At 40.8% G+C, this 20,019-nt stretch overlaps 1 protein-coding gene and 1 non-coding gene across 2 annotated transcripts; one reads left to right on the forward strand and one right to left on the reverse strand.

The window, feature by feature from the left end:
- The first annotated feature begins 15,238 nt into the window (after positions 1 to 15,238).
- On the forward strand, positions 15,239 to 18,179 carry cd248b (CD248 molecule, endosialin b). Its single transcript, XM_021591497.2, has one exon. The coding sequence runs from the start codon at positions 15,448 to 15,450 to the stop codon at positions 17,530 to 17,532; it is 2,085 nt and encodes a 694-aa protein (XP_021447172.2). The 5' UTR covers positions 15,239 to 15,447; the 3' UTR covers positions 17,533 to 18,179.
- A 1,543-nt stretch (positions 18,180 to 19,722) lies between these two features.
- Positions 19,723 to 19,804, reverse strand: trnas-gcu. Its single transcript has one exon. It is a non-coding gene; the product is annotated as a tRNA-Ser (tRNA).
- Positions 19,805 to 20,019: the final 215 nt, after the last annotated feature.

Below are 20,019 nucleotides of genomic sequence, written 5' to 3' on the forward strand. Positions count from 1 at the left end.
TGTTACTGGTATCTTACTAGTATGTTACTGGTATCTTACTAGTATGTTACTGGTATCTTACTTGGATGTTACTGGTATCTTACTTGGATGTTACTGGTATCTTACTAGTATGTTACTGGTATCTTACTAGTATGTTACTGGTATCTTACTTGGATGTTACTGGTATCTTACTAGTATGTTACTGGTATCTTACTAGTATGTTACTGGTATCTTACTAGTATGTTACTGGTATCTTACTAGTATGTTACTGGTATCTTACAAGTATGTTACTGGTATCTTACTGGTATCTTACTTGGATGTTACTGGTATGTTACTAGTATGTTACTGGTATCTTACTTGGATGTTACTGGTATCTTACTTGGATGTTTCTGGTATCTTACTGGTATGTTACTGGTATGTTACTTGGATGTTACTGGTATCTTACTGGTATGTTACTGGTATCTTACTAGTGTGTTACTGGTATCTTACTTGGATGTTTCTGGTATCTTACTGGTATGTTACTGGTATCTTACTTGGATGTCACTGGTATCTTACTAGGATGTTACTGGTATCTTACAAGTATGTTACTGGTATCTTACTGGTATCTTACTTGGATGTTACTGGTATCTTACTGGTATCTTACTTGGATGTTACTGGTATGTTACTGGTATCTTACTTGGATGTTACTGGTATCTTACTTGGATGTTTCTGGTATCTTACTGGTATGTTACTGGTATGTTACTTGGATGTTACTGGTATCTTACTGGTATGTTACTGGTATCTTACTAGTGTGTTACTGGTATCTTACTTGGATGTTTCTGGTATCTTACTGGTATGTTACTGGTATCTTACTTGGATGTCACTGGTATCTTACTAGGATGTTACTGGTATCTTACTAGTATGGTACTCGTATCTAGGCTACGCTGCCGCCCCCTATGGCATAGCACCCATCTGCAACCTAGCGCCTGGCTCACACACTGGATGCTCCTGATGCCACCCTCAGCTCCATAGCAACATGGTTTGTTCAATCTATGTCCGCGGTGAGAGATTTTTCGATAGCTCAACCCGTTGGTACATTGTCAAGGAAGTGTGTCTCGAGCCCGGTATGGGGACAGGGACAGTGGAGGAAGCTAAACTGTTAGCAACACACTGACGTTCGTTTCACATGTTCATTTTCTTTGTTAGAATCTTAATGTTTCAGGTCTTTAGTCACGTCTGTCTAAAACCATTTCCACAATCTCCATCCTATTTGGCCTCATATTCCACTGAAATATACTAGTGAGTTTAGCCCATTATGCTGTTAAAACCATACTCAAGGTAATGTGTATTCCAGCTCCCAGCATGACCTTTGCTCAAAAAAGAAAACAACTGTTTTCTACTTGGAATATTTATTTGTTGTCTCCAGAGTATTTTAAATGCCCATAACAAATCCATTCAGCTTGCCAGTAGCTGTTTCACACATATGGTTGTTGGTGCATCCCCCTGACGCCCCTTAGTGAGGAATAACGTCAGGTTTTACTGTCTGAACAGGGGACAGAGATTTTACGGGGTTAGCACAGTGGGAGGTGACATTCTATGAATCATACTCTCATAAACGTTTAGAAACAGAAAACACTAAGGTCAATGGCTAAATTGTTTTCTTACCTAGATTGCCAAAACTATCTGTAAATACTTACTTTGCAGCCCTAAAATGGTTCACAAATCTCCAGTTGTATATTTATGCCCCTCTGTCCCCTTAATCCTGCTCATTATAATCAGCATGGACCAGTGGGCTCCAGTCCTGCTTCTGGGTAGAATATCAGCTGCTCTGAAGATTTTTTTCTTGAAAAGACACTCAAATGGGATTATTATACAAGCAGGGCACTAACCTTTCCAAGCTGTGCGAGAGCAGACAATTCCTTCATGTGTGAAAATATTTCCTGTGTCTTGTCCTATTGGAAACCGTACAGTCCGTTACAATGCACCACGGCTGCTGTACAATGACCCTGTGCCATGTACATTCTTTCTCTACTAAATGGGATGAAATGTATACACAGTGGTTATCGTGTTTCATTTTTCCTGAGTGTCAGGCATGTGTTCAGCAGCTGTCCGTTGTCTCCACAACAGAGGGGTTCACATAAGAATGACACTCATCAATTGACATGGGTTCAAACGACATTCATCGGTTCTGAGTGTCTATAAAGCTCTTTGAATGGACTCAGAAGGTTGAGATGGTTGTTGCCTGGAAACATTATTTCCATTATTTTGATAGAACCTGGCTCAGAGAGCCTGGCTCAGGAACGCTTGAGGTCCAGGAAACTTTCATTCCAGCGTCCTCATGAGGCACTGTGGAAACAGCACAAGGACAAAGGCACCACATCACAGAGAATTAACTGGAGACTGCCTGGAGTTTATTACCATATGGCAACCATCGAGCTAAAGCCCCACTAATAGCCAGTTCACAGGCCAAGGGCCTTCAGAGACATCCTAGTGACCCACAGGCCAAGGGCCCTCAGAGAGATCACAGTGACCCACAAGCAGAGGGTCCAGGACCACAAGCAGAGATCAGTGGGGTGACCATGTGCATGCTTCTGTGTGCTCCGGTGTTTTGCAAAAAAAAAATAACATTTAGTCTATTTGAATAAATGTCCCCTCCCTATTATATGAATTAAACTCCTGAGATCAAAAATAGTATAATTGACTATGGGATGATTTGTGTGTAATGGAGATAGAGACATTTAGAGGTATACATATATTAAACAAATCAAGAAGGAACTGTCAACCCCTGTCATCAACAATAAAACAATTATCATCTGGCATATTTACAAATCTACAATGTTGAATCACTAGGTAAGAAATATGTGTAGCTAGCACAATCCATCTGGCAGAATATAGTCTTCAAATCAACTATAGACCAAAGGGTTTCATAATGCCCCACAACCATTGTATATTATTACACAACCAACAATAAACCGTTACTACAGAAGCATGAACCATTTCAACAGGAGAAACAGAAGCAGAGTAGAGAGAGAACTTGGTCCTTTTGCGTCTCCCAGGGTGACTTAGTACCAGTCTCAAGGGCACCTTCCACCCTGTCCTTTAGAGAGAAAGGTTGTGGACTTCCACAGGCAGTCGTCAAGAGTCTGAGGCTTGGATTCCGGTAAAGCTTTCATGTGGCATTCCCTTTTCCGGAATCACCTTCTATTGTTAATGCATTTACCAGGATCCAGTCATCTTCCTTTGATAATCCTTCACGTTGATACGGCCATTTCTTCCTGCCCTCAGAAAGGCAGTGACAGACACGCTGATATGTGTGAAATATGGAAAAGCTGAGTCTATATCTCATCTGGTAAATCAATGATCTATGAGTCATTTTGTACTATTATCCTACCACAATTATTCCCTTCAACACTATATAAGCGTGGAGGAATGATAGCCCTTTGAAAAGCAGAGTAAGAGAAGCCGTTACCACTTCTGCTTACGGATGTAATAACTTGGCATGAACATTTATTTATTTAACCTTTATTTTGACAGGGAGTCATGCTGAGGCCAAGGTCTTTTTCACAGATGAGCCCTATATACACATCAATATACATTATACACATCAATATACATTATACACATCGCTATACACATCAATACACACTATACACATCAATACACACTATACACATCAATATACACTATACACATCAATATACACTATACACATCAATATACACTATACACATCAATACACACTATACACATCGATATACATTATACACATCGCTATACACATCAATACACACTATACACATCAATACACACTATACACATCAATATACACTATACACATCAATATACATTATACACATCACTATATACATCAATACACACTATACACATCAATATACACTATACACATCAATATACACTATACACATCAATACACACTATACACATCAATATACACTATACACATCAATATACACTATACACATCAATATACACTATACACATCAATACACACTATACACATCGATATACATTATACACATCGCTATACACATCAATACACACTATACACATCAATACACACTATACACATCAATATACACTATACACATCAATATACATTATACACATCACTATATACATCAATACACACTATACACATCAATATACACTATACACATCAATACACACTATACACATCAATACACACTATACACATCAATATACACTATACACATCAATATACACTATACACATCAATACACACTATACACATCAATACACACTATACACATCAATACACACTATACACATCAATACACACTATACACATCAATACACACTATACACATCAATATACACTATACACATGAATATACACATGAATATACACTACACACATCACTATATACATTAATATACACTATACCATCAATATATACTATACACATCAATATACACAAGAATTTACACAATACACATCACTATACAGGTCAATATATACAGTCGTGGCCAAAAGGTTTGAGATTGACACAAATATTAATTTTCACAAAGTCTGCTGCCTCAGTGTCGTTAGATATTTTTGTCAGATGTTACTATGTAATACTGAAGGATAATTACAAGCATTTCATAAGTGTCAAAGGCTTTTATTGACAGTTACATGAAGTTGATGCAGAGTCAATATTAGCAGTGTTGACCCTTCTTTTTCAAGACCTCTGCAATCCACCCTGGAATGCTGCCAATTATCTTCTGGGCCACATTCTTGATGGCAGCCCATTCTTGCATAATCAATGCTTGGAGTTTGTCAGAATTTTGGGGGTTTTGTTTGTCCACCTGCCTCTTGAAGATTGACCACAAGTTCTCAATTGGATTAAGGTCTGGGGAGTTTCCTGGCTATGGACCCAAAATGTCAACGTTTCCTGGATGGTTGGGAGAAGTTGCTCTCGGAGGATGTGTTGGTACCATTCTTTATTCATGGCTGTGTTCTTAGGAAAAATTGTGAGTGAGCCCACTCCCTTGGCTGAGAAGCAACCCCACACATGAATGTCTCAGGATGCTTTACTGTTGGCATGACACAGGACTGATGGTAGCGCTCACCTTGTCTTCTCCGGACAAGCTTTTTTCCGGATGCCCCAAACAATCGGAAAGGGGATTCATCAGAGAAAATGAATTTACCCCAGTCCTCAGCAGTTCCTGTTCCTTTTGAAGAATATCAGTCTGTCCCTGATGTTTTTCCTGGAGAGAAGTGGCTTCTTTGCTGCCCTTCTTGACACCAGGCCATCCCCCAAAAGTCTTAGCCTCACTGTGCGTGCCGATACGCTCACACCGGCCTGCTGCCATTCCTGAGCAAGCTCTGTACTGGTGGTGCCCTGATCCCGCAGCTGAATCAACTTTAGGAGATGGTCCTGGCGCTTGCTGGACTTTCTTGGGCACTCTGAAGCCTTCTTCACAACAACTGAACCGCTCTCCTTAAAGTTCTTGATGAATGATAAATGGTTGATTTAGGTGCAATCTTACTGGCAGCAATATCCTTGCCTGTGAAGCCCTTTTTGTACCAAAGCAATGATGACGGCACGTGTTTCATTGCAGGTAACCCATATTTGACAGAGGAAGAACAATGATTCCAAGCACCACCCTCCTTTTGAAGCTTCCAGTCTGTTATTCGAACTCAATCAGCATGACAGAGTGATCTCCAGCCTTGTCCTCGTCAACACTCACACCTGTGTTAACGAGAGAATCACTGACATGGTGTCAGCTGGTCCTTTTGTGGCAGGGCTGAAATGCAGTAGAAATGTTTTTGGGGGGATTCAGTTCATTTGCATGGCAAAGAGGGACTTTGCAATTAATTGCAATTCATCTGATCACTCTTCATAACATTCTGGAGTATATGCAAATTGCCATCATACAAACTGAGGCAGCAGAATTTGTGAAAATTAATATTTGTGTCATTCTCAAAATGTTTGGCCACGACTGTACTATGCAGATCATTAAACACCATACACATCAAAATACACTATACACATCAATATACATTATACACATCAATATACATTATACACATCAATATACATTATACACATCAATACACATTATACACATCAATACACACTATACACATCAATACACACTATACACATCAATACACACTATACACATTACTATGCACATCAATTTACACTATATACATCGATATACACTATACCCATCAATATACACATCACTATACACATCACTATGCTTATCAGTATACACTATACACATCACTATACACATCAATATACACATCAGTATACACATCAATATATACTTTACACATCAGTATACACTATACACATCAGTATACACATCACTATACATATCATTATACACATCAATATATACTATACACATCAGTCAGTATACACTGTACACATCAATATACAGTATACACATCAATATACAGTATACACATCAATATACAGTACCGTGCAAAAGTTTTAGGCAGGTGTGAAAAAATTCTATAAAGTAAGAATGCTTTCAAAAATTGACGTGTTACTAGTTTATATTTATCAATTAACAAAATGCAAAGTGAGTGAACAGAAGAAAAATCTACATCTAATCAATATTTGGTGTGACCACCCGTTGCCTTTGAAACAGCATCAACTCTTCTAGGTACACTTGCACACAGTTTTTGAAGGAACTCGGCAGGTAGGTTGGCCCAAACATCTTGGAGAACTAACCACAGATCTTCTGTGGATTTAGGCAGCCTCGGGTGCTTCTCTCTCTTCATGTAATCGCAGACAGACTCGATAATGTTGAGATCAGGGATCTGTTGGGGCCATACCATCACTTCCAGGACTCCTTGTTCTTCTTAACGCTGAAGATAGTTCTTAATGACTTTTGTTGTATGTGTGGGGTCGTTGTCATCCTGCAGAATAAATTTGGGGTCAATCAGATGCCTCCCTGATTGTTTTGCGTGATGGATAAGTATTTGCCTGTACTTCTCAGCATTGAGGAGACCATTAATTCTGACCAAATCCCCAACTCCATTTGCAGAAATGCAGCCCCAAACTTGCAAGGAACCTCCACCATGCTTCACTGTTGCCTGCAGACACTCATTCGTGTACCGCTCTCCAACCCTTCGGCGAACAAACTGCCTTCTGCTACGGCCAAATATTTCAGATTTTGACTCATCAGTCAAGAGCACCTGCTGCTATTTTTATGTACCCCAATTCCTGTGTTTTCTTGCATAGTTGAGTTGACAGATCTCTCACAAGGCCATATAAAACGGGGACAGGAACAGTTCAGGGTTCGCGATCCCCCCAAATGCACCAACATTGGGGACTCATGAGAAAAAAGGAAAAGACAAAAGAAAACTATAATGCAAAAATTAAAAAAACAACTAAAGACATCAAGGACAACTAAATCATAACAGCAGGGCCAACTGTATATGTTTGAGTGCATGTCTGGTACTATTTACATATGTGTGTGTCCGTGTATGTCTGTATTTGAATGAGAGTGTGTGTATATGCATGTGTACAAACGCCTGCACGGCATCAGCCTCAGGCAAATCGGCATTGGTTGTAAAAACACTGCCCCTCAGTGTCATTCAAATGTACTTTTTATTATGTTTTATTTTTCCTTTGATTTGGACTTTTTTATACTTTATCTTTGACCATCATTCTATCTCCCGCCAAGCAACTCTACTCCCACTTGTCTCCAATTCCACATCCCAACCCTCAGCTTCCCTCAGCCCATCCCACCTATCTCTGCTGGCCACCCTCTTCGGATTTCTACGCAACATATATATTTCAACTATGATGTTTAACATACAATTTCAATCTATCTAATCGAATAGAATCCACAGGCTGCATGTTGAAGATAAATACTTTTACTAAGAGTATTGTATATCAGTAATTGACTGACCAGGTCTCTCCAGATCTCCCAACAGTACTATTTCTAGGGTCAATTTTAGATCATTTTCAGCCATTCCTGAACCTGAGACCAGAAACAGGCTACCTGAGGGCAATAGCAAAATAAATGGTCTATTGATTCTGTATCCTCACAACAAAATCTGCAGAGCTTCGATGATTTTACGTCCCAAATATTCACATTTGTTGGTGGCAAGAATTCTATATAATAATTTTAGCTGAAAAGCACGAAGTCTTGAATCTTGCATCATGTTATATATCAACTCATACACCCTGTACCATGGAATCAGTACATCAAAAATCTCTTCCCAACTATTTTGCAATCTGTATGGCACAGATGTCAACATTTTGGTCCTCAGTTGAAAATGGTATACTTTCCTATTTATGCTATTTTTATTCCTCTACCAGTATTGATCTTTTATATTGGGCAGACAGACCAGTTCCCTACCTCCTCCCGCTGCCACCTGCCTCCTCCAGTTTTGGGGCAATGCTGTAATCAATTGGTTGAACTCTTGGATTGAGCAGACCTTCCCGTATAATTCTGATAACTCCATGAAAGACATAACTCTACCATTCCAATTTACAATATCATTTAAGAACAAAATACCCTTTTCAAACATCTTTCCCATAAATACAGGTATTTTATCAAGCAGCACATTTGAGTTCAGCCATAATATGTGTTGTAATATTATGGCTGACCTTGTTAGCTGAGTTTGGCTGTTCCTCACCCAGTTTGATTCCTACTACACAGCTGTTTCTGTTTCAGTTAATGATTGTTTCAACCTACATATTGAATTGATGATCATTAGCACCTGTTTGGTATAATTGTTTAATCATACACCTGACTATATACCTACAAAATCCCTGACTTTGTGTAAGTGTACCTACAATAATTGATACTGTTTTGAAGGCAAAGGGCGGTCACACCAAATATGGATTTGATTTAGATTTTTCTTCTGTTCACTCACTTTGCATTTAGTTAATTGATAAATATAATCTATTAACGTGTCTATTTTTTAAAGCATTCTTACTTTACAGCAGTTATTCACACCTGCCTAAAACTTTTGCACAGTACTGTACACTATACACTTCAGTATACACTATACACATCAATATACAATATACACATCAAAATACACTATACACATCAATACACACATCACTATACACGTCAATACACGAAAAGCATAACACAATCATAGAAAACAAATACATTTGTCAGTAAGAAGGTCCACAATCAGACATCTGAATATCCCTACAGGCTTTGAAGATTATTTGATAAATAAAGTGCAAAAAAACTAAATGGAGATTTCCTTAACTCAGTGAAGATGGAAGGGATCGCCAGAGTTAGCTGAGACGGGGTGTGGTGTCTCCTAAATCTGTATTACTGGTACAGCATAGGGCTAACAGGCTTACTGTAACTCACTGAAATGAGAAACCTCTGAAATCTATCCATTTCACAAAACATTAAATGCTACATCCCACACTTCAGTGTTGTGAAATAAAACTGTGAGTAGAGCATGTACAGAACTATAAAGATGACATCAACATTTCAGCAAGAGCCGATCTCAAATGCGTTGACAAAATCCCATGTGGAAAAGAGGTTGTGATGATATTGTTGTAATTGTTGTAATCAGACATTTAATAAATGACCTCTTCACAGTTGAAAGACAGAACAAATCAGTATACTGCTCAAGTAGGACAATCTTTATAAATCTCAGCAACCCTCACAAACATAAAGCATGACCTAATTTTCCACCAAAGACAAGTCTTGACAGCTAAAAATGTTGATGATGGAAACAGATATACCACACTGTGTCGGATAGAGATTTCAGTGTTGGCCAGGAATCTGAGTCTGGTAAAAAAAAACAAAAAAAAACACTCAAACTATCTGGGAAGTATCGAGCACTGCAAGTAGAGGAGGTTCTTCATTTTCCTCTCGTTTTGCAAGAATTGAGACTGAACAGAGTTAAGACTGGGGGGTAGTGTCTGTATTTCTGGTGGCTTTCATCTCAGCACTCAAGACATAAACACGTCTCATTACACTATAATATGGTCATCTTTAATAGGCCGTCATTGTAAATACGAATTTGTTCTTAACTGACTTGCCAAGTTTAATAAAAAAAATAGGTAAATATAGCCATTACCCTCTACTCATATGTCCTACCAGAAGTTCAGGGGCCTAGATGTATTTGTACACTCACTATATCAGCAGCCTCAGCTAGCTGTGTGGACCATAGAGAACCTATCATTAAATGTCATTCAATGGTGTGGACATTACGGTCCTATTTTATGGAGGTCATTATGACTCTATTATGTTGTCACTCCCACCATGATGGGACCTCTAGGACCTGGTGGAATAAACAGGGAATTCCACAATGTACACATTAACTCTCTGAAACTTTTGTTCACGGTCAAGATTTCAGAGTTGAATAAATGCTTGGTCTCTTTTTTAGGAAAGGCCCGTTGCAGTCAAAAACATTTTATATATATTTCCAGACTGTGAAGTTGGAATAATACTATGAAATTGTAAAAGTTATTTTAATTTCCTAGTGTAAGAGCTGTTTGAAAAGACCGACTGAAATTTCAGCCTGCTTTGGTGGGATGGAGTTTTGCCTGCAAGGTGACATCACCAGCCGGTAAATTAGTTAATAGACCAATAAGGATGAGAGTTCCAAACCTCTGCCAATAACAGCTAGTTTTCAGTTTTCCCCTCCCCACTCAGACCACTCCCAGACAGTCCTAGAAAAATTCTTGCTTGAGAAATTGCTCTCTGGTAAGAAGCTAATTTGGTTGATTTTTTTTAACCATTTTAATTTAAAGCAATCACAGTAAGGCACTTAATTGTTACCTAGAAATGATTTGATATTGAGATAAAAATGGCTGCATTGTACCTTTAATGCATCTGAATGTGTAATTACAGTGAGCTCCAAAGGTTTTTTAATGTTGTTTTGGCTCTGTACTGCAGCATTTTGGATTTGGAATGAGGTCGACACTTTAACCTCATAGTCAGTATAGAGACAAAACAACAACATTATCACTGTCCCAATACTTTTGGAGCTCAATGTATTTGTTGAAAGAGAGGTAGCCTGAAAACATTTGCTTATGAATTGCAAACGGTTTGAGACAGTGTAGTATAAGACGTGGATATAATTATCTTCTTTTTCCTTTACCCCATAACAAAATCAATGGGAATTTGTTCCCTACCATTAGTTGACCACATGGCTGTAGTTAATTGTTTCAGTATGTCTAATGGGAGTCCTCGGGCGGCTGATGCATGGTGCCTGGAAGCCAACATGAAGGACATGGGCGGTCTGACCAACACAAGCAAACAGTGATACGGTTTACATCTATACAAGACGGCTGATTTTGAGCCTGAACTTTGCCCTTTTGTCAGAAAAGTCAAGGAACAAGACACCTGTAAATGAGAATATCCAAATATGAAATTATGGATCAAAGATGACAAAAATGACATGATTAAAAAATGAACAACAACTAGAAAGATCAGCTGAGAATACTGAGACTCAGAGAAGGTCTACTGAGTAACTAAAAACAGGTGGAGCCAGTCTGAGAACCTGAACTACTTTAATATCTCCAGGGTTCATACATACAGTAGGAATAGTTGGACAAAAGCAAGCCATCAATCACAATAAAAGGCAACGTTTTAATCTATTGTGCCTTAGCACTGCACTGCATATCAGACAAGGTCTGAGGTATGTGTAAACTGGCTGCCAGGTCCATAGAGACAGAGGCAACATATGATTTCCACACAAGCAGCAATAAGAGCAACACATGCTACATGCATTAATGGTGAGGACAGAAAGAGGAGGAGAGGGTATAAGAGAGGTCGTGGCAGTTTATACTACACCTGGGACATTTTCAATAGGATGCTAGGTCTCAGCATATTCACATATAAGTGGAATATATAGAATGGAATATATAGAACCATGTCTGTTCTATCTATTGCAATTCCATAATTCAACTCCAGAACTCCTCACTGAAAACGGCGAAGGCTGGATTTTGGCTCTTTGGAAGCAGGAGGGGCTAACATATCTGAGACTCTCATGCAGACTAATTGGAAAGCCAGGCAGAGTAAGAAATTGAGAAAGAGAGGGAGAAAGACAGGGAGAAATAAAGTGAGAAAGAGAGGGAAAAGAAAGGGAGAAAGGGAAAAAGAGAGGGAGAAAGAGAGGGAGAAAGAGAGGGAGAAAGAGAAGGAAAAGAAGAGGGAGAAAGAGTGGGAGAAAGAAGGAGAAATAGAGGGAGAAAGAGAGGGGAAAAGAGAGGGAGAAAGAGAGGGAATAAGAGAGGGCGAAAGAGAGGGAGAAAGAGAAGGAAAAGAAGAGGGAGAAAGAGTGGGAGAAAGAGAGAGAATAAGATAGGGAGAAATAGTGTGAGAAAGAGAGGAAGAAAGAGCAATCCCTACCACAAGACTCTCTTCCTGCCACAGACAATCTTTCTTTCCTCTGTCTGAGAGCTACGCCAGAGAGGTCCCCGTGGGTCTCTGGGCTCTGTCTGAGAGCTGGTCAGATTTATAAAGTCTTGGTGTCCTCCCTGCTGCTACAGCAACGGTAAGGTCAGGAGGAAAGATGTGGAGCTGAACACCCCTTCATTTTTGGTCAGTGTCCCAGATGGGTATAGATAAATAGTCTAGTCTGGTGTGTACTTGGGCAGAGGTCTGCTCTCAGTGGCTTCATTGTTTTACCATTCCTATTGGTTGGCTAGCTAATTCATAGATTGATCCAAGCCTTAGTTTGGGGAGAAACAAGTCTTTCTTGTAACTAAAAAAGAACAAAACGTTCTCTTCACACACTGTTCACACAAGTTTACAAAATACAGAATGAATGTAAAAAATCAACCACCGTGTTGGATTTTATTCACACAAACCATAGCGCATTTGAGTCCTGTTACTTCTGTTACTTGGCTCCGTGTTCAACAGTTCAAACATAGCTGGTTCTGGATCACTGATATTACATAACAGGAATACACGCTGCTGACCTTGTGAATTATGTGCGCCATGTCAGCCAAGCTAAACAAATCCCAAAGAACAGAATCATCTAATCAAATGTTATTTTTAACAATGCAGTTTTAAGAAAAATACAACAACAAAAAAGTAAGAAATAAAAGTAACAAATAATTAAAGAGCAGCAGTAAAACATCCATAGCGAGGCTATTTACAGGGGGTACCGGTACAGAGTCAATGGGCAGGAGCACCGGTTAGTCGAGGTAATTGAGGTAATATGTACATGTAGGTAGAGTTATTAAAGTGACTGTGCATAGATAATAACAGAGAGTAGCAGCAGTGTAAAAGAGGGGAGGGGGGGGGGGGGGGGTAATGCAAATAGTCTGGGTAGCCATTTGATTAGGTGTTCAGGACTCTTATGGCTTGGGGGTAGAAGCTGTTTAGAAGCCTCTTGGACCTAGACTTGTCGCTCCTGTACCGCATGCTGTGCGGTAGCAGAGAGAACAGTCTATGACTAGGGTGACTGGAGTCTTTGACAATTTTTAAGGCCTTCCTCTGACAGCCAGTGTTAGGATAACTTCAATTAAAGCTGCACTCACAGTTTCAAACTATGTAAAGATAAATTATTCAGTGTTGCCAAATCAGTGATAGTCAAGCTAACAAACATTATTTATTTAGTTATCATTAACTTATTATGAATAAGTTATTTGTTTTTTTGGTCATGTGTTCATCAACACCAGGTGTGGGCAGCTCAAGCTGCAGCATGGATGTATTCATTTATAAAACAATCAAGAAAATAACAAAAAAAAGATATATATATATATATATGAGATTAAAAGGAATGCATGCTTGATAAGCTCTGCAGAGTTGACCTGGAGCAGGAAGTGAACTCAGAAGGCTCAAGTTTCCTATTTGTTTGCACTGAAACTCAAGCCAGCAGAGCAGGTCAATCTGATAGACATCTGGAACTCACTGAGCTGATGCCCCAGATGACCTCAATGAGTGTGTCGGCATAGGCCTAAACACTCAGTGATTGGAGGAGCAGACACTGTATTGTAGGCCTAAACACTCAGTGATTGGAGGAGCAGACACTGTATTGATCTGTTTCCTATCACTATGTCAACAGACAAGGGCTAACCGGACCTTCACATTGGTCATTATAAAATGAAGACGAAATGATGACCAAAAAAAAACAGATATTCAAACAGTGTTTTGATACTGATCTGTTAAGTGTGTTTTGACATCTGTGGCGTCTCAGAAGGTCATGTGCCTGATATAACCCACAATACAAATTCACCCAGATGTCAACAGCAGGAAAGACATATTCTTCTATGTGTATTATACTAAGCCCTTGGCATGGTACTGTATCTAGCCTACTAGCACATTATGGAAAATACAATCTGGGAGCCATCTGGAAGGATATTGTCCTGAACCAGAATTGTTTGACTTGGAAAAGACCAGTACGATTTCAGACTGTTTGAAACATACTGTATTTTGCCCCAGGGATGGTCAAAAATATCAAGCTAATACCTGCTGTGACAGTGATGCAGTAGTGAGTCCCACAGTATTGGAAACCAAAGGTGGACTTAATTTAGAGACGGTTGGAAAATAGACAAAGAGAACAAAAACAGCCATTGCTTGAACTCTGTGACTGTTGGATAACCTGTAAACTGGTACAGTGGCTATTGTATTGGTAACGCCACAGTGAACTCCCTTGCTCCTTTTCATCCTGACCCTAAAAAGCTCTGCACACAAACTATTTGTCTGCATACTTTCCATTTCCCACAGATTATGTAAACCTGCGTAGTCACACATCTTGACCCAATCATCCAACACTGTACCAATGTTTCACATCTCGAGGCATCATGAGTGTGTCAAGAATTAACAATTATAAATCATATTTGGGTTGTTTTTTTTTGGGGGGGGGGGATAAATCCAGCCACATGAAAAACTCTCTAAACGTAACAGCCAACAGACGTTTGAAAAAGAGAGACGATTTTTTACGAGAATCTGGACATGGAATTCAGTACCTGAGATGGTTTGTTTTCACGGTTGAATATACATCAGAAAGAGAATGGAAACGCCTAGAATGTAGGAAAGATCGGTCATTAGAACAAAAACAATGATAAGTTTTGACAGTCTCCACTCTTCATCCGTCTGAGAAACTGGGAAAATGAATCAGTTTCCATTATTGTGGCTGGAGCTGAAGAAATTGTTGTGGTGGGGGGTGGTTGGTAGCAGGGTTGCGAGTCATTCCCTTAAAGTTATGAAAACCATACGGCACAAGAGAAAACCATCGTCCAGCACAGCAGCCCCCCCCCCATCCTCCACACAGTCAGTCTTTACCCAGCCCCTCTTCCAAAAACACACAATCCTTTTTCCTTTACATACCCTCCTTCTTTCTTTCTCCCCTCCCTCCCGTCTCTTTTCTTTCTCCTGCAGATCAGTTAGAATGCTGCTACCAAGGCAGAGGTAGACCAGCAAGGAGCTCAGGAGAAAGGCCTCTGACTAAATGTAAGAGAATAGTTTTGTTTGGGGAAAAGTTGTGGAGTATTAACAAAAAAGCAGAAAGAAAAAAAGTATTACTTAGAGAGAGGTGTAGTTAGGTGAGAAAAGACAATGGTACAGATGGGGAAGATGAGCTGTGCCTTGCGCTCCTGTGCTCTTCTGACAGTCTTGTGTGCCTGCTGGCCTCCCTGGACTCTGGGACAAGAGCTGCAGGAACAAGATGCCCTCTGCACTGCAGATGGCTGCTACGCCGTCTATTTCCAACGTAAGACTTTTCGGGAATCTGCAAGGTTCTGCAAGGACAAACGTGGTTCCCTGGCAACCCTAAAGAGTTCTGAGGAAGCGGCTATGGTCCATGAGCTCCTTTCGTCGGTGGAGCAGCGCGGCCCTCGGGCCAGGGTCAGACTGTGGATTGGGCTCCATCGCCAGCCCAGGCAGTGCTCTGCCACACGCCCACTCAGGGGATTCCAATGGATCACAGGTGAACAGGACACCCAGTACAGAAACTGGCTGAGAGCGGACTCACCTAGTACCTGTGCCGCACCCCGCTGTGTCGTCATAAGCGTCAACACTGCTGCTGACACCCGGGAGCAGCACGACAACTTCAAATGGCTGGATGGCTCCTGCTCACTGGCTGTGGATGGATTCATGTGTCACTACACCTACCGGGGGATGTGCCCTTCTCTGAAGAGTGAGGGAGGGGGACCTGCACTGTATACCACCCCTTTCAGCCTGCTCAGCACCATCCTCACTCACATCCCCTTTGGTTCAGTAGCCACCTTGCCCTGCCCAGATAATGAAGACAGCTTAGGAGACCAGTCTGTTCTTTGCATGCTGAGGGAGGATGGGAGTGTGGGCTGGTCAAAGGATGCCCCCCTCTGCTCTGATGGCCCCCAGGACTGGTGTGAAGAGGAAAATGGTGGCTGTGAGCATTTCTGTCAGAATGCTGACACACACTATTACTGTGAGTGTTCTGAAGGCTTCACACTGGCAGAGGACGGCCAGACCTGCCAGCCGAACCATTCCTGTGGCACGGCCAACTGTGAGTTTGACTGTGAAGAGAATACTAAAGGATTCCGCTGCAAATGTCCAAATGGTTACCTGTTGGCACCTGGTGGACGCAACTGCCTGGATGTTGATGAGTGTCTGCAGGCGCCCTGCCCTCAAATCTGTGTAAATGCTCCTGGGACATTTGAGTGTCGCTGCAATGAGGGCTACGAGCCTGATGAAGACGGAGAATGTGTGGATGTCGATGAATGCAAAGATTCCAGCAACTGTGCACACAGATGTGAGAACACCCCTGGTTCCTATGCCTGCCACTGCCGCCCAGGCTTCACTGAGCTGCCCGATGATCCAGGCTTATGCCAGGACATCGATGATTGTCAGATCTCCACAAGCTGCCACCAGAAGTGTCTCAACTATGTGGGTGGGTTTGAGTGCTATTGTGAGGCAGGGTACGAGCTGCAGTCAGACCAGTATTCCTGTAAGGCCATTCCAGAGGGTGAACATGAGTATTCATCCACAGCTACCTCATCCTACCAAACCTCTTTCTCCTGGGTCCCCGAATTCCCAGACTGGGTTACTGACACCACAGCTTTGGAGTGGCTGACAGAGCAGACCAGCCTTGAGAGGCTTCCTACTGAGAAGACAGCCTCTATGCCGGTTCCACACAGGCCGTCGAATGACCATAACTCACACTGGGATGTTCTCACACGGAGAAAGCCTGCTCAGAACACTGTCACACCCTTGCCCGGCTCATCCTCCCAGGAAGATGATGTCACTCAAAGCCAAGAAGGTGATCCCTCAGTGGTGCCCAGCGTTAGTGACAGCCACCACCCAGCAGTCCAGAATGACAGGGGGGCTGGGAGAGTGGTAGAAACCCCAGACAGTAACTCTGAGATTAAGGCCGCCACCACCCCCACCATCACACTCAGAGTCCCACTTCCAGACCAAACAACAGCATTCGCATTAGGGGCAGAGCGGCCTGACAGTAAGGGCAAAAGGAAGCAGGACAAGAGCTGGCTTCTCGTAGCACTCCTGGTGCCCCTGTGTGTTTTCATTGTGGTGATGCTGGCTCTGGGCATTGTGTACTGCACTAGCTGTGCTGTAGAACAAAACAAGAGAATCACTGACTGTTACCGCTGGATCGTCACCTCCAAATCAGAGGACAAGAACAAGGCGAAATCTCCTGCTTGACCAATAGAGGGCATACTGACTTTTTAATGAACAGTTCTGAATAGAGGGGGGGGGGTGAATAAAGGGTTAAATAAAGAACAGGATCCAGACCACCCATCTGATGGCCTCTGCTGCTATCACAGTGAAACTGAACCCCTGCATACTCCTGCAGAACATTATAGTGTCTCTGTCTGAAGTTAATCTACAAATAGTGCTTATTAATTATGACAACATAAATTAAGTGCTGTTTTTTTAGGTGTTGTAAAGATCTGATAAACGCTTCTGAAGACAGGGGAGATGACTTTATCGAGAGGAAGGGGTTCATATTTCACTGCTAGTGCTTATTTCGCCACCATCAGAAAAATGTCTTAAACAATTATTCATTTAGCAGGTGCTAAAGTGTATTGTAGACCTCGTTATTGAGGTTACTGATAATCAACAGAATAAACTTCAGAGTATTAATTTAAGAAACCTAGATGAGAAACAAGCCCATAACATGTATTGAGAAGAAACACTGTGCAAGCAAAATGCTCCAATTGCAGAATATTTGGATGTGTTGCCATTTGTAATGTGTACCCACATTTGTTAGTTAGGCCTAAATTGAATTATGTCCTTCTAGATTCGTTGCACTGAGTATGCATTGGATTTGAATAAAAATCAATAAACCATTTCTGTTTTGTTTGACTGACACACCTCATGCCGTGAAAACGACGATGAATAGAGCGAGCCAGCTTGTAGTCCTAAAACAGAAATGAGTTCCCTCTGGTTTGTTCAGCCATATCTATGGGGAAAAGGAATGGGGAAAGAATAGGGTTTCGGGGATAAACACCAAATATAAGTTCTAGGCTTAGGAGATCTTATATTTTGTTGTTCTATGAGATAATATCAGTCAGTTAACATGTCCTTTATGAATTATGAAGCCTTTATGTGCTTTTCTTTGTAACATTTATGCTTCGACATTCATAAAAAGTGAAGTTGGCTGATGAAAATGATCACATGGAACAAAATGTAAATTAAGATCTCCTAAGTCTGTGTTTACCGCCGACCTTATTTTCAGTGTTTATCCAAAAACCTTACAAAAACGCCATTAATTTCTCCATAGGCTTTGTCCAACGAACCAAATGTACACATACATGTTATTCAATCATTGCACCCACACTGCTCTCGCAATTCAACGAGCGTCTGAGTAGCCAGGCGCGAAAATAGATCTTGGTTCTATTTGTGGAGCTTAATGCGGTGCAAGTCCCACCTCTCCCATCTCCTCGTTGGTTTTTATGAGCATGGAGAGTATGAGCACGTGGGTGATTGAAAGATGAACTAAGCTCCACACACCAGTCTATAGTGGTAATGTACCTTAAATTGGTTGCCAACCACCATATGAAGTCCAAAGAAGAAGCCTGAAGAAGGATGATTACCCTTTAATCTGTGGATTAATTGTCTTGTGCATTTTAGGTAAAATAACAAACCAATGTTTATATTCCAGGACAAATTACCTAGCAACAATAAACGTGCTAGCTAAATTGCCATAAATGTTGAATGCTTTTCGACCTGTCCCCAAGTTAATATAGTTGGTCTGGTGTGGGGGGGGCAAAATAAACATACGCGCGATGGCACACGCGGACGCACGTGCGCGTGAGGTCTGGTCAGCTTGTTTTAGTGGCTACAAAAATAGTCCGTTACAATTTCTCTATACCCAACACCAAGAGAAATAGTTAAATCTGCCTCCTTTTGCCTTTTATTGGGTAATAGCGCCCCCACGCAGTTAGGGTCTAGGCCTACATTTGTAAAATATGACTATTTCCATGTTTTCTACTGTGACATACAGATTAAAAACTGTATCACTTTCACTAACAAAATAATGTGGGTGTCTTCTAACATTTAAGATTAAACATAAACACAATCATCAGGACTTTTACTCAGCCTATACATAATAGTGCTATAATAGGTTATCATATCCATATTCTTCTTTTTCCTAATTTTGGTAACACTTCCTATGAATACCGTATTATACGGATATCTGCATTATATGGACATTTAGAATGGTTATAGTATGCAAGGATTTAGAGTACTATGTGAACAGGTTGTATAAAGCCTTCACTTGTCTTGCTTTATAATACAAAATACTCTTATTATTCATAATTCGCCGTTATCTTGTAAAGACTAATAGATCATCGCAACACTTGCAAAAGTAATGGAGAAAAATGTATATGTCGACGAGGATGGGATTCGAACCCACGCGTGCAGAGCACAATGGATTAGCAGTCCATCGCCTTAACCACTCGGCCACCTCGTCGGTTGGAATATTTGCGGAAAATATCTAGATTTATCCGTAGAAAATAATTTTATGCGCGTTAATAATTTGCTATTATGCTTTGCTTTTAGATTTATTTGCACCAGTTTACTACTGTAGTGAATATACCATTCCAAAACTACGTTAAATTGCTTTGGATTTATACAACATGAGGTGGGATTAGTCCCCATCTCCCAGACAGTTGCGATCGTAGCGGA

This window comes from Oncorhynchus mykiss, chromosome Y (genome assembly GCF_013265735.2).
Source record: "Oncorhynchus mykiss isolate Arlee chromosome Y, USDA_OmykA_1.1, whole genome shotgun sequence".
Taxonomy (NCBI): Eukaryota; Metazoa; Chordata; class Actinopteri; order Salmoniformes; family Salmonidae; genus Oncorhynchus; species Oncorhynchus mykiss.